Here is a 13,198-nt window from a genome sequence, read left to right on the forward strand (position 1 = left end):
AAGTACCCTTATCCTGTTATCTGCTGTATTTAAACATGTGGTTTGACCTGTAACTCTCATTGAAGTTCAGGGTTAGTTTGGTTAGTGATTACAATACTTTACATAATTTATTGTTCCTCTCAGAAGTACTTAAATTGTTTACTCAAAAGCAACAGGAAGATACCTTGTAGGAAGCAAATAATCATCTAACAGAAATCTTAGTAGCTGAAACTGTAAAGATTTCTATACATTTAGTGACTAGATTAAAAAAAAAAAAATTGAGACTAAAAAGTGCTGTAGGGAAACAATTTTAAACATATCACATAGTCTGCTTTTTCCAGATTGCACAAACCTGGACTATTCCTGTGTGCAGGAATCTCAGTATTTGTGTAGGACTTACAGGTGTACAGTTACCCAGTCTGCACAGAATGTCTAGAAGTACAGCGCATCTGTACAACACAGAGAAGAAAGAAAGTTATGGTAGTTTCAGTTAACTGGAGTATAAAGAAAGAGCCTAATGGGCTTGGGGTTTGATGCAATAGATGGCAATAAAAGGATCAAAGGCTTATGCCCTGCATAGTTATTGCTCTATGAATCTGCTAATCAAAGAGTTTTGAAAAGCATCAGATCTACTAAATAGAGTTTATATGTGATTGCTCAGTGAATCCAGCATGTCCTGAAGGCAGTGCTTTACTGCACATGTGCATACCATGAATATACACAGGTATCTGTCCAGGAGTTCTGATCATGAAACGTGAGAGATCTGTAGCTTGCCATGCTTGTTGCAAAGTGTTATGTCTGAGAAGAACATCCAGGATTAAGATAAATTTACACTGGAGTTTCCAGTGTTGGTACTAACTCACAGTTACCTTTTTAAGTCCAGAATCACCTATAAATGCCTTTGTAATAGAAATCTTTAAAATGGCAAGGAATGGAAACTTTCCTCTGGAATTATCTTACTGAAATATTTCGAGGTTGCAGCATTTACTTTCACATGTTCTGTTCACATGTAATTCCTCTCTTAGATGACTTTTGCTTGTGTCTAAATTGCCTTTCTACCTGGGATCTTTGTAGCTGGATTTTCAGTGATAGCAATTTCTATTTTTCCAGGAATCCTATTCCAGGTTTTGAGAACTGGAAGCATCAATAATTGAATTTGGGAGTGGGTAATGAGAATGATAGATTAATTAGTAGTGGTATAATTAACTATGTATCAACTCGTTTTCTGTGGAGTCTGAAAAGTCAGCAGGTGTCTTTGCTGCCTAATGCATTTTGTATCATATGAATTTTATCATTTTCCTTTTAACTTCGTTAATTAATTATTTGTTAATAAAAACATTTTTTACTTTTTCAAGTGTAAATAGAAACAGGAAGAAATTATTATATAACCTTGATAAATTGCTTCTTTCAAGAAAATGTTAAATAACTTACTACTATAGTTCTGTTGTGCATTAGTGATGCATGAATAGTATTTGTTACTGGATATTTAACAGTAGCTCATATTCACATATTTTTTTCAAGTCCTCTTTGATTTTATTATACATTATTTGCATGTTTTGTAGCAGTAATTTTTCTAAGACTTCATCAGGTAAACTTTGACCTGTATCTGATAAAACCCACAAATTCTAAATAGTAGAGAATGTCTGAAAGATGGCATAATTCTGTTTGAGATACATGGTCAGAGCTGGTGCCCAAAGAATTTCTGTGTCATGGAACTTAAATCCTCTCCCTGTTTTTTTCCAGAAGCATATTGCTCTTGTAGCTTTTCCAGGGCTGAAGAGGCTTATGGGTGTATTTGTTCTTAAATGTCATGTAGTTTCTAACCTAAAATGAAATATCCAATTAAGATTTGATTCAGAGGAGATTTTTTTGCAAATCTGTGTTCAAACATGTTGCTTCAGACAGCGCTTTTGTCTATGAAACTTTTGCAATTCTAGATTTAATTTGGTGGTCATTTAAATGCAAAAATATTTTTAATAAGTTTGTGTGTAATAGAATCCTTTGTAAGCACTTTTATTTCTGAGAGAGTAATTTTTTAAAAATACTGTGTACCATATTACATTTTTGCTATGTTATTCTTACAGATAAACAGAAATCTCCTTCGGATATAATACAAAATTTTCAGAAGAAAAGTCAGTTTAGGACCATTGCTCCAAAAATGGTACCAAAAATTTTAACATCTGGAGTGGTTCCTTGCCTTCAGTCATCTTTGCCTGAGCCAATGACACCAATTTCAGCTTCAGGTTCCAAGCCCCTGGTGGTGCCAGCTCAGAACTATGCTGTCATGCAGGTGGCTGCTCACAAGGGCACATTTTCCCTCTTGGCTGTGCCGTGTGTTGCTCCTGCCCTAACACAGCAAGTTCAGCAGTCGACTGTGGCCCCCTCTGAAAACCTAAAGCTTCCCATCCCCAGGTACCAATCTGTAAGAAATAAATTGCTGAGTGACAAAAAACCAGCACAAATATCTGGTGTGAGTGCACATAACAAGATTCCTACCAAAGCACTGATCTCATCACAGACTTCCCCCATGACTGCTCTACCTGAAGACTGTCCTGAAGCTCATTCTAGTTCAGATTCAGCTGAGAAAGGGATGATAACAGACTGTGACTCAGCTGAAACTGAAGTTGCCACATTAGCAAATAAAAGCAATTGTGTGAAATCTGGATCTCTTTTAATGAACAAAACTGAAATTGCTAGCAATAATATTTCTGGACCATCTGTAGTTGAAGACTCTCCATCCAAGCCAGCACGGACAACTTATTCCATGAAACTAAGTCTAGACTCTGTGAAGACAACATTGGAAACCACAAGAGAGTCACTCCTGACATCTGAGAAACCAAAGGGAAAACCCACTAATTCTGCAAATCCTGTTGCTGTCTTGTCACCAACAGTTTTTGGCAGTACAATTCAGATGACTCCATCAACACCAAAAGGAAAACTTCCTATTTTGCCTTACTCAAGAATGAAAAATTCAGTGTTCTGTGAATCTAAGCAGAATGCTAATGCTGTGGATATACCTGTGGATATATCAGTAAAATCTGAATGTGAAAAGAAACCATCTTTGATGAAAACCAAAGCCTTTGATAAGCAATTAGGTGTATCATTTACACAAGTTCCTAAACAAACCATCCGAGAAAATACCTTCTCTCCATCCAGCAAAGTGGATGATGTTGACAGTCTTAAAAAATTGAACAGTGCTACCTCTAAAAGAAGAGGCAGGAAGAAAAAAGCTCCGGAAGATTCATTGGCTTTTCAGGCCAAGAGAATGAAATGCATCATTAGTAAGTTTAGAGAAGGAAGAGAGAGGGCAAAGGTTGATACTCAGACACCTGAAGACAATAAAGCAGCCACAATGAAAAAATACCGCAGTATCAGACCTAAACCAGTGGTAGTTGTGCAGGGGTTGGCACCACTGGCTCCTGCAGCAATCGGAGAGACACCATCTCATGAGCAAGAGTTATTTTTAAATGGTTCACTCACCAATAAATGTGTAAGTTCCAAGCACAGTGATGTTACATCAGCTAAATCAAGTGGTCTAAGTAGAAATCCATGTTCAGCCGTCCCTAAGCTGCCGCACAGGTGCCATGTTTGTAACCACACGTTCCAGTTCAAGCAGCATCTCCAGTACCACATGAAAACGCACGCGAGCCGGCGGCCCTACAGCTGCAGCATCTGCAGGAAGACGTACATCTACTCTGGGAGACTGCGCACCCATGTGAAGCTGCATCACAACGAGGGCAAGCCCAAAAAGCTGGTGTGCTGTGAATTCTGTGCTAAAGTGTTTGGCCATGCGAGAGTGTACTTTAGCCACCTCAGAGAAGTGCACAGGGTTGTTATCAGCACAGAGCCCTCCATTAGCGAGCAACAGATGCAAGATACTTTAAAGAAGAGAGACAGGAATATGAAAGAGGCAGAAGAAGCTACAGAGAGGTGAGAGTTTTCACTAATTAAAGGCTAATGCAAACTGGATTTCAGGTGGTCAGTGGAAATTAATAAACCTTACCATTATGAAAATGGTCGTTTTTTCCCCCAAGTGAGAATTCTAATGGTTTAAATGTTCCATTTGAATCTAATCCATCCATTAGGCCAACCAGTATATTTTAGCTGATTTATTGACTATAAACCATTATTGACACTAGAATGTCGAAAATAATTTTGCATAATTCTAGTTGCACCCAATATACTGCCATATTTGGTTCAGTTGGTTTCTTGTGGTTAGTGATCTGTCTTCTGTCCTACCCACTTTGGGTTTTTTCTTTAGAAGTTAAGGGAACCAATTGCAGTAAGCGAAAAACAATTCATATTTCAGTATTAGCTTGTAGTTTGTTTTCTCTGATAAATAACATTATCCTACTTCCTTGTAGGGAGTGCTATGAGCTAATCTGATTAGAGTTTACTGCTGCTTTTATGATCACTCAGCCAAGTAAAGAAGTTAACATGCACTATATTAAGATGCACAGAACATACTTTTCCCTCTGTATTATGATTTCGAGGTGAAATCTCAATACAGTATAAATTTTGCCTTTTAAGTTTGTTCCACTGTGCATTTATTTTCACTGAAAAACACTCGGGGCTTCGATGTAACTCCTTACCTCATTGCAACACTGCAGTTCCATTTTACTAGTTTTACTTCTCATAACTCCGCTCTCTGAAGCACCAGTCAGAAACTTTTACAGTCTTGAGACTAAGAAGTACTTGTACTTTTCTGTCAGTCTTAGTAGATAGTTCAGTTTATCTGTTTTGTTGGGTAATCTAATTTGTATATTAGTATGTATATATGTCTAATATGTATAAAAATCAGCTAGGTTTCTCTTACTTGTACATTACAGGTAATAGTAATTTTCACTTTTCTAGCACAGCACTAGAAGTACATGAATTGACCTTACTGAATCAGGAACAAAAGTTATCAGCCTTTTATTAAAGGCTGGTGTTGTTAAAACCAAGGCTAATTTTGGTGGCAATTCTTAAACTCAGAAGTGTCATTTGGTTTCAGTTTTTTCCTAATCAACCTTACTATTATTTATTTAGCTTCTTTTTTTTTCTCTTCCAAATGAATTAGATACTGTAGAAACAATGTCCATTTTTAATTGAAAGTGTTTCATGACTGTCATCTCTTATTGGAACTTGTAAGGACAGAAATCTCTATCCCTCTTCTCTGCCTGGGTAATACTTAAATAGTTTGTATTTCTTTTTTTTAACAGGGGAAGTAAGTGCAATTTTGAGGACCTATTCCATAACCCGGGAGGAGTGAAATTACAGGTCAAATGTGGTCGATGCCAGTTTATTGCAGAGTCTTTTGGTGAAATTAAGTTTCACTTATTGTGTTGTCATGGAGAAGAGATTCAGGGAAGAGTTAAGGAAGGGGATTTGCAAGGAAGCAGAGGAACAAAGAGGGAACTGGTCATGCATACAACCCACGTGTGGAAACAGCACAGTGAGAGAAGACGTTTGGCAAAGTGCAGTCCCCGTCAGGAGGAGCTGTGTTCTGTTCCAAAACCGAAGAGACAGATACACTTCCACCATCAAAATAATGTCAGTATTTTACCTAAAAGTGTACCAACTCAGTCAGGAGGTACTGAGGCCTCCAAGGAGATGCAAAATGTGGGGTTTGGTACACCAAAGAAAAAAATAGAATTTTGCTCTAAAGGAGGCTATAACTGCATTTTATGCAAACAGTTATTTGGAAGAAAAGAGGATCTTTGTAATCATTGGCAGAGTCATCATAATTGTGAAGACCCTTCCACTTTATGGACAATTTTTACTTTGGTATCGAAACCAGGAGTTACTGAACTTTCTGATAAGGGTGAATATTGAAGCTCAACTCTACAGTGTATGAAAAACATTAATTACCTTACCAAATTGTTTTTTCACTATCTTGCTAAACTAACTCAACGGATGTATCACTTCAAAGGTTTGTTAGCTGGATTTGTTTGGGATATTTTTTAAAGTAGTACTAACCTTTATTTTGGAGACTTGAAAAGGTGTTTATTCCATATCATTCCAGATGGGTACATGGAAGCTGATTATGAATCCTTGTACTTAAAATTTATGCTTAAGAAACTTTATAACAGCAAATACTCAACACTAATGGTAACCTCAAGGAAATATATTTGTGAATTAAATTATTATGTATGCCCAGAAATAAATCAATTTATATGAAGTAATCTCCATCTAAAGTGAAATTACAAACCTGAGTGCAAGTCAGGTCCCAGCTATGCTTCCAGATTTTGTGGTAAATGCATATTTCCATACAGTTCTCTCGTTCATTTAAATGTGCATACATGCAACTGGCACTCAGGAGCTTTATAGTCTATAATTAAAGAACTTTTAGTTCTTGTTTTCTTGATTTTAGTGTCTTCAAACCTGTTCATTGCTTGTAGGTGTTTTTGGTGTTCAGTTCTCTCCTGGTAACAGCAAGGATCTTTGTATTTTAGAAGTAAAAACTCTACATGTGTTTATTTCCCTGTAGCTTTTTGGTTGAAGATGAGTTGCCACACATTAAGATGGAGCCCAGCACATTTCCAAGGGGGCAGGTCCTGTCAGACTGTAAAGGGGTGGAGTTCTGGATCTTGGTTTTGATGAAAAGGTCATTGAAACCATTGAATCCAACTTGAAACTGGTGTTTCAACTCTTAAAACCATATTTCCTCTGAATTATTTGGAGAGCAATAGTGAAGGCAAGTCTAAGAAATCACTACATCACTCTCCAACAGAAGTCAGAGCAAGCTGAAAAATATACCAGTACTGTCCCTACAGTACTACTCTATTCATTCCTTGCTGTGGTCAACTGTAATTGAGGGATTGCAATGATTAAAGAGTCATTCCTAAAATAGCCTGTTTTCTAAAAATTATGGTGATGAAAACATGAGAAGAGATCTAAAAATATTGAGCTTTCTGTGTGGGATTCCACAAGCTGTTGCAATATTTTGTGTACATATTTTGTTTTTAAACAGTAAAGGCAATCTTGATGACCTAATAGTTTTGAATGTGATTTCTTGTTGTATGGTCCTTTGCCCTGAAGTTGAACTGTAAGGTTGGAATTAAGAATAAAAAAGACAAAAAGAAAATGCCCACAGAATTGTACAGGTACCTGGTAAGGTAGAAGAATTCCCATGGATTTTCAAAACTTCCTTTCTACTATCTGTTGCTATAAATTCAGATTTGTGGCTGGGCTTTTTTCATCTATTGGGGGGTTTTATGCTGAGTTCCCTTAAAAGTAATACTTGTTCTTATTCTTGACACATTCATCTTTTAATGCCTACAATATATTCATATTTATTTTCACTGGCATATTTGTACAGGAATAGCTATTTTTAAAGTCAGTGTTTCATATCAGACTGAGGCTGCATTTAACTTAGTAGAGTGTGTTGCATTTAGTAGTATTTTTTACCCCTGCAACTTAATCCTTTAACTTTAAAAATCAAACAGCAGAGTGTTTTCCATGAGTCAGAAATGTGAGAACAATCCCTTCTTCCCATAGTTACACTGTGTCAAAGGGAAGTTCATTCCCAGCATAAAGCATGCATTTTACAAGCTGGGAAAAACCATTTAAAAGGTTAGATCGTGATTTTTTTAAATGAACATTAAATCACCCATCCCAAGGTGTAGTTTAAAATGAGCTGACACAAATTCAGCACTGAGACGCAGTTCAGGAACAGCAGCAGCATTGGCAGAGTGGGCCTTTAAAATTGTTTTCAAAAGGTATTTGTTAAAAACAGTGGTGCATCAGAGCCAGTGATGTAGATGAATTGTTTGGGAGTGGTCATCAGGCAAGAGGTGCACTTTCCCTGGAGGGGGAGGTGCAGTGGTGATGGAAGGAAGGGGTGGAATGAGGGAGTCTGCTGCATTTTCTTTAACAGAAATTTTCACGTGCAGTCTTTTCATCATATTTTTGTACTTCTTTCCCTTTCTCCCTGCCAAATGGGTAAAGGGGTCTCAGCTTTCAGCAGTTTAAAGCCTGAAAACATGTTTTAAAGCATGGTTCTAAGCCACTCCTCAGTGTCCTCATAAATGTTTAAAATTAGAAGCCTTTTTTTTCTGAGCCTGAAAGCATTCTTATGTTTCAGGCTATTACAATTATGGTAGATTATGAAAGGATTTTTTGAAAATAGCTTTGCATTAAATACAGATGTATCCTTTGTTTAAAATGTGTTTGTTTGGAATTTGTGTTCATTTTGATAAGATTTGGAGGTCCAAAGTGAGCCTTATATACTGCAACATTTAGTCATGTGTTTGCTGTCCAGCAGAAGGGTTGTTATAAATACACTTTGCTGTTTACCTTGAAGCTGAACAAGTTAACATTTGGTTTTGCACACAAATTATGCTTTTAAATTGTTAAACAGAATGTTATTGTTTTTGTAGCTGTAGTTTCATTCCCCTCTGATTTTTCATTAAGTCTCTCTTTCAGCTTCACTGTTCAACTTTAAAGCTGTTCCTCACATGGAAAGTTGTTCCTTCATCATCACACCATAAATAATCAAAGCTGGAGGAGTTCCATCACTTTTCTGGCTTTCAGAGTATTGCCCTTCTCCAGAGCTACAGTTTCCTATGTCTAACTTGACATATTTGCTGGCAGTAAATGTTTTGCTTCATTTATTTATTAGAATTCAGCTTGCTGCTTTTTAGCTCCATGAGAGTTACTGTCATACCTCATTAGATACTTATTTTATCTACTATTTGCTGAGCTCTTTAAAGGAAGTGCCATGAGAAGGATGAACAGGTATTTAAAGGAGCAGATTTCTGCCCTAGCTTCATGCAGATGATGCTGATGCTTGAGGATCACCAGCTTATCTAGGCTCAGCCGTGTAGTACATTGTATTTCTACAACACATCCACCTACACATGCAACTATTTTGGAACTAAATGTATACTTCAAATTCAGCTGTCACTTACTATTATCAAACCTGTGCAATGTAGGTTTCTGATTGTTATGCATAAAGATTAAAATGCTATTAACTGTAGTAGGTTTACTTGTCAAATTCCATGGAGCTCTGAAAAATGAAAATCTCTGTGTGCTGAGTATGACACAGAAAAAGTCTGGTCTCATGAAGAAAATTCTGGCTTAGAAGTTGTCCTCATTTCAGTGTGTGCTTTTAAAGCTGATCTGTCACATTGCAGGATTTTCTCCACTTTTTATTAAATTGCCTTAATTTTTCTTGGTGACAAGTACTGAAGACCTGAGTCTGCAAGCAAGTTTCAGTAAAAAATGTGTCTTCTTTTTTCTAAAACCAGACATGTTCCACAGACTCAAAACTCTTGGTGACATTACAGATATATATGTCTGCACAATGTGGGGAAACATGCAAGGTTTGGGGTTCAGTGTATGACTTCATAAGGGTGACCATTTTGCAGTTCTTCAGTTCTTAGAAAATATAAATTTGGGTGTAAAAATAACTTGTTTTTCAGACTTGGGTGAATTTCTAATACCTTATTGACAAACCTTAAATCCTGAAAAATGACAATAACATACTTCCTCCCTACTTGTGCTTTGTTAGGCAGTTTTTGGGCGTAGTAGTACCAGAGGTGTTGTAAAATATGATACTGCTGATGCTGTCGAGTACAAAGGAAGCTTTCTCCCTTTTATTTTTTTTTAAATTTTATTGACTTTTCTGTGTAAGCATTAGAAATGATGGGATGAATTATGACTTTTGTTGCTGACAAACCCAGAAACGTCATTCTGAAGTTACTTGGCAGAAACCTCCAATTTTAATCTAGAATAACAGATGAAATCAGGAAGAAGCAAATTCTATTGGAAAGAGATACGTGAGCTAAGTGTTCCTTATGAGTCAGCTCTGCACACTTCCACCAGTGTAGGTGATGTTTGTAGATGTCAGGTCTTCTACTGATCGGTATAGTGTGTTCTTGTCTAGAGTTACTTAGATTGGAAAAGGGAAATAAGAATTTTTAAATGTCCATCCCTTCTCTTAGGCTTGAATTTTTCTGCTAAATATTTCTGCTGTTGTACCAGTCCAGATTGTGTTCCGAGCCTTGAAGATACTCAAGCATTTCTAGGGGCCTTAGAGAGATTTCAGTGGAGGAAAGAGAAAGAAATGTGTAAGGGAAGTAGTGATGATGGAGGCTGGCACAATGTTTTGAATAGTTCAAGCTTCTGTATGACTGGCCTTGTGTCCTGGAACCTTAAACTTCTCCCTTCCACACCCCTTTGCTGCATCATTCCAGATTCTGCTTCCATGTGAGGTACCTCAGTCTGGAGCACCCTCAGCTTCCTTAGGTGTGATTCCTTTGCCAATGTCCTCTTCCTCTGGGGTCTCAGTTACATGCTGGTACTTAGGTGAGCCACATGCTGGCTGCTGAGACCAGCTGCTGCCAGATGTGAAATGTGGTTGTTCAGCCTTCTCAGGAAAGCATATTTTAGCTTTAGTCCATAAAAATGAAATCAAAAGCTGCATCTGTGTTTAGAAAAGTAGGAAAATGGCTCACTAAGTTTCCTACAGATCCAACACTTGTCAGTAGTACGGTTAAAAAATTGAAGTGTTGCTATGAGAAAAAGCAGCAGCTGAATGTGATTTGGGGTATTTATGTGTCATTGTAAAAGACTAGAATGTCCCATCACCTGGTTAAAATTGAATAATGGAATCAGAGAAGTTCCATAAAAGTGCCTCACACAGATATGATGGCATAAAGCAGCAGTTCAGAGACACTGTGAGGGAGATCTCTGCTTCTTCCTCCCCTGCTTTTCATCATCCAAATGCCTGGGACTGGATAGCTGTGAACACTCCTTTGCAGAATGTTTCAGGCAAACAGGGTGCAGGGGATGCTGGAGGTCAGCTGGGCCAGCCTCCTGCCCAAAGCAGGGCTTAGCACCAGCCCAGGAGCAGAGCAGTGGTTTTTGCTTTTTGGAAGCCACTTCTATTGTAGTTCCCACTGGTCCACTGCCAGTGTGAGGGTCACGAGTGTAAACAAGGCTTCAGTGTGTCAGCTGGCACTTCAAGCACTATCACAAGCAATTTTTTTTTTACTTTTTTGAAGAAAATGTGACATTTGAGACCAAAAAAATCCCCATAACCCCAAATAAAGTTGTAGTTTCAGAAGGCAGTCCCTTCAGTAGTGTGAACTTCTCAGCACAACCCCCTGGTTTTGTTGCTTCAGACTGTGGCCTCTCGTCTGTCCACGTGAAGCAGCTCACTCTCCTTTGACTCTGCTTTTTCTGGGACTACAGGCTCTCAATTTTTCACATGCAGTGAATAGACTGGTTTTTTTCCTACCGTTGATTTAATACAAAAATAAAGCATTTTATTTCCTGAATGCTCAGTAATTTTGTGCAGGTTCAGGTTTAATCTGGCTTTTGAACATACACCAAACCAAGGAGATCAATATACCTTCCTATAGCTAGGAGCAGTAAGTGACAGAGTGAGGGAGGAAAGCAATAAATATCCCCATGACAATACCTTTGAAGCAATTCAGTTGCTTGCCTTTCACTGGAAGTTTAATTTCTTCATGTTTTTAGTTAAAAGCTTTTGATAATTTTAACTGCAGCAAATACTCTCCTATACTTTGCTATTCAAATAAATCCTTTTTCAGCTCCAAGTCCTTGGAGTTTGAATCCTGTCCAGCCATATTCTGCTATCTGCCAATTCCTTGCTAAGTGCAAACCTGACACACTTGCCAATAAATCCACCTCTGTGCCATTTAAAGTCATGTGCTCTCTTTTCTCTGGAGCTAATCAAAGTTTGCAAGAAGACATTTTTTAAGGGGAACTGCCTCTAGGATTCAACTGATTTAAATTGCAAGGTAATTAAAAGAAATTGCAGTGAACTATAAAATAGAGAAATGGTATAGACTGTTTGAAAGCTCACTTATTTTTAATCTCTTTTATGAATATTTGGCGACAAAGTTTTCCAGGGTACAATTTAGCTGTTTTACATGCTCTTCTCCTAATCCACTTTTTAGACTCTCAAGCCCAGTACAGCAGAGCCCAGCCCTGCTTCTTAAGTTGATTGCAGCCTGTTAAACTGAAAGCACCATTTTATTTTTACTTTATGAGACAGCTGGGCTGATAAATGGATGGGATACCAGCACTCCAGGAGACAATTGCAATGTCTGCACAAGTTAATAGTCTCGTGTCTTTCAAGAGCAGCATTTCCAGTGTCTTTATACAGACATGCACATGCAATCACATACAAAATTATAAAAGGATTAAGTGTCTGGAACACTTCTAATTTGAGTGTTAGCATCACACTGGACAGTATATTCTAATTGTTTTTATGAAAATGCAGTAACAGTGTTATTGTTGTATTGCTAATATTTGCATGGCTGATCTGAGCCCTGAAATACACAGAGGTCACATGAGTTCTTCCAGGAAATTGGATTAATTGTTGCATTGTTAGAATCTCTTTTTTAAAAAATGTGCCACTCCTGCTGGTTCACACCACTTGTAAGGTTGAAATTATATTTCTGAGAGTGATTTACTGGTCCAACACAAAAGTCTGGTGATGAACCTTTCCACTGGGATTTGCTTACATTAGGAAACAATGCAGGTGGCAGTCTATTTCAACACGGAATGGATTTTTCCCCCTTTCTTTGTGATAAATGAAGTGCTTATGTAAGGTGAGAGATTGAAAAAAAATGAGAAACCTGCAGAGTTTCCTAGAGTATCCATCTGAAACTCCCCACACAGGCAGAGGAAGCAGAGAAAGTCTGCTGCAGTTTCTGTACCTGCTGCCCTCAGTGTGATGGGAGCCCTGGGTGAGCCTTGGCCAGCCTGGGAACGCTGCTCAACAAAAGCTCCTCATTGCAGCCAAGGGCTGGAGTTTGGAAACACTGAGCATCACATGCAGCAAACTCATTTCATCCATCACTTGGTAATAAATTGTTCCCAAACCTTCATGGTAGGGACCCTTTATCGTTTGAGCTTTTGCTTTATGTTCATTTTGTGCACAATAAATAGGATCTGGGTTTGAGTTAGTGCTCAGAAAACTATTCTGAGCTTCACTGCATGCCAGACTGCTCCCTTTGGCTCCTGCTGATACCAACCATCTTCCAAATGATTCATTTGGTGTCGATGACAAACATTTGATGGTTTTTACTATCAAGTATCAAATGCAGATCTCCTAACAGTGTCATATTCTTAAATTATCATAGTATTTGATCAAATTAGCCCTTTTAAAAGGGACCTGGGTACACTAATAGTGGTTGCTCTAGTACACATCTCTGGAGAAAACTTGAGATCTGACTTTAATAGTCAGAACCAATTAGGGTCA

At 37.9% G+C, this 13,198-nt stretch overlaps 1 protein-coding gene across 3 annotated transcripts in view; it reads left to right on the forward strand.

Moving 5' to 3' along the window:
* ZNF438 (zinc finger protein 438) overlaps positions 1 to 6,954 on the forward strand; it is a 52,155-nt gene extending 45,201 nt beyond the window's left edge. For all 3 annotated transcript variants that reach the window (XM_033062216.1, XM_033062235.1, XM_033062226.1), the window contains 2 exons: positions 2,064 to 3,909; positions 5,181 to 6,954. In XM_033062216.1, the coding sequence (XP_032918107.1) occupies positions 2,064 to 3,909; positions 5,181 to 5,793 (2,459 nt within the window). In that variant the 3' untranslated portion in view covers positions 5,794 to 6,954. The remainder of the gene's footprint in view (positions 1 to 2,063; positions 3,910 to 5,180) is intronic.
* The last annotated feature ends 6,244 nt before the right edge of the window (positions 6,955 to 13,198 follow it).

This window comes from Catharus ustulatus, chromosome 1 (assembly GCF_009819885.2).
Source record: "Catharus ustulatus isolate bCatUst1 chromosome 1, bCatUst1.pri.v2, whole genome shotgun sequence".
NCBI classification, from domain to species: domain Eukaryota; kingdom Metazoa; phylum Chordata; class Aves; order Passeriformes; family Turdidae; genus Catharus; species Catharus ustulatus.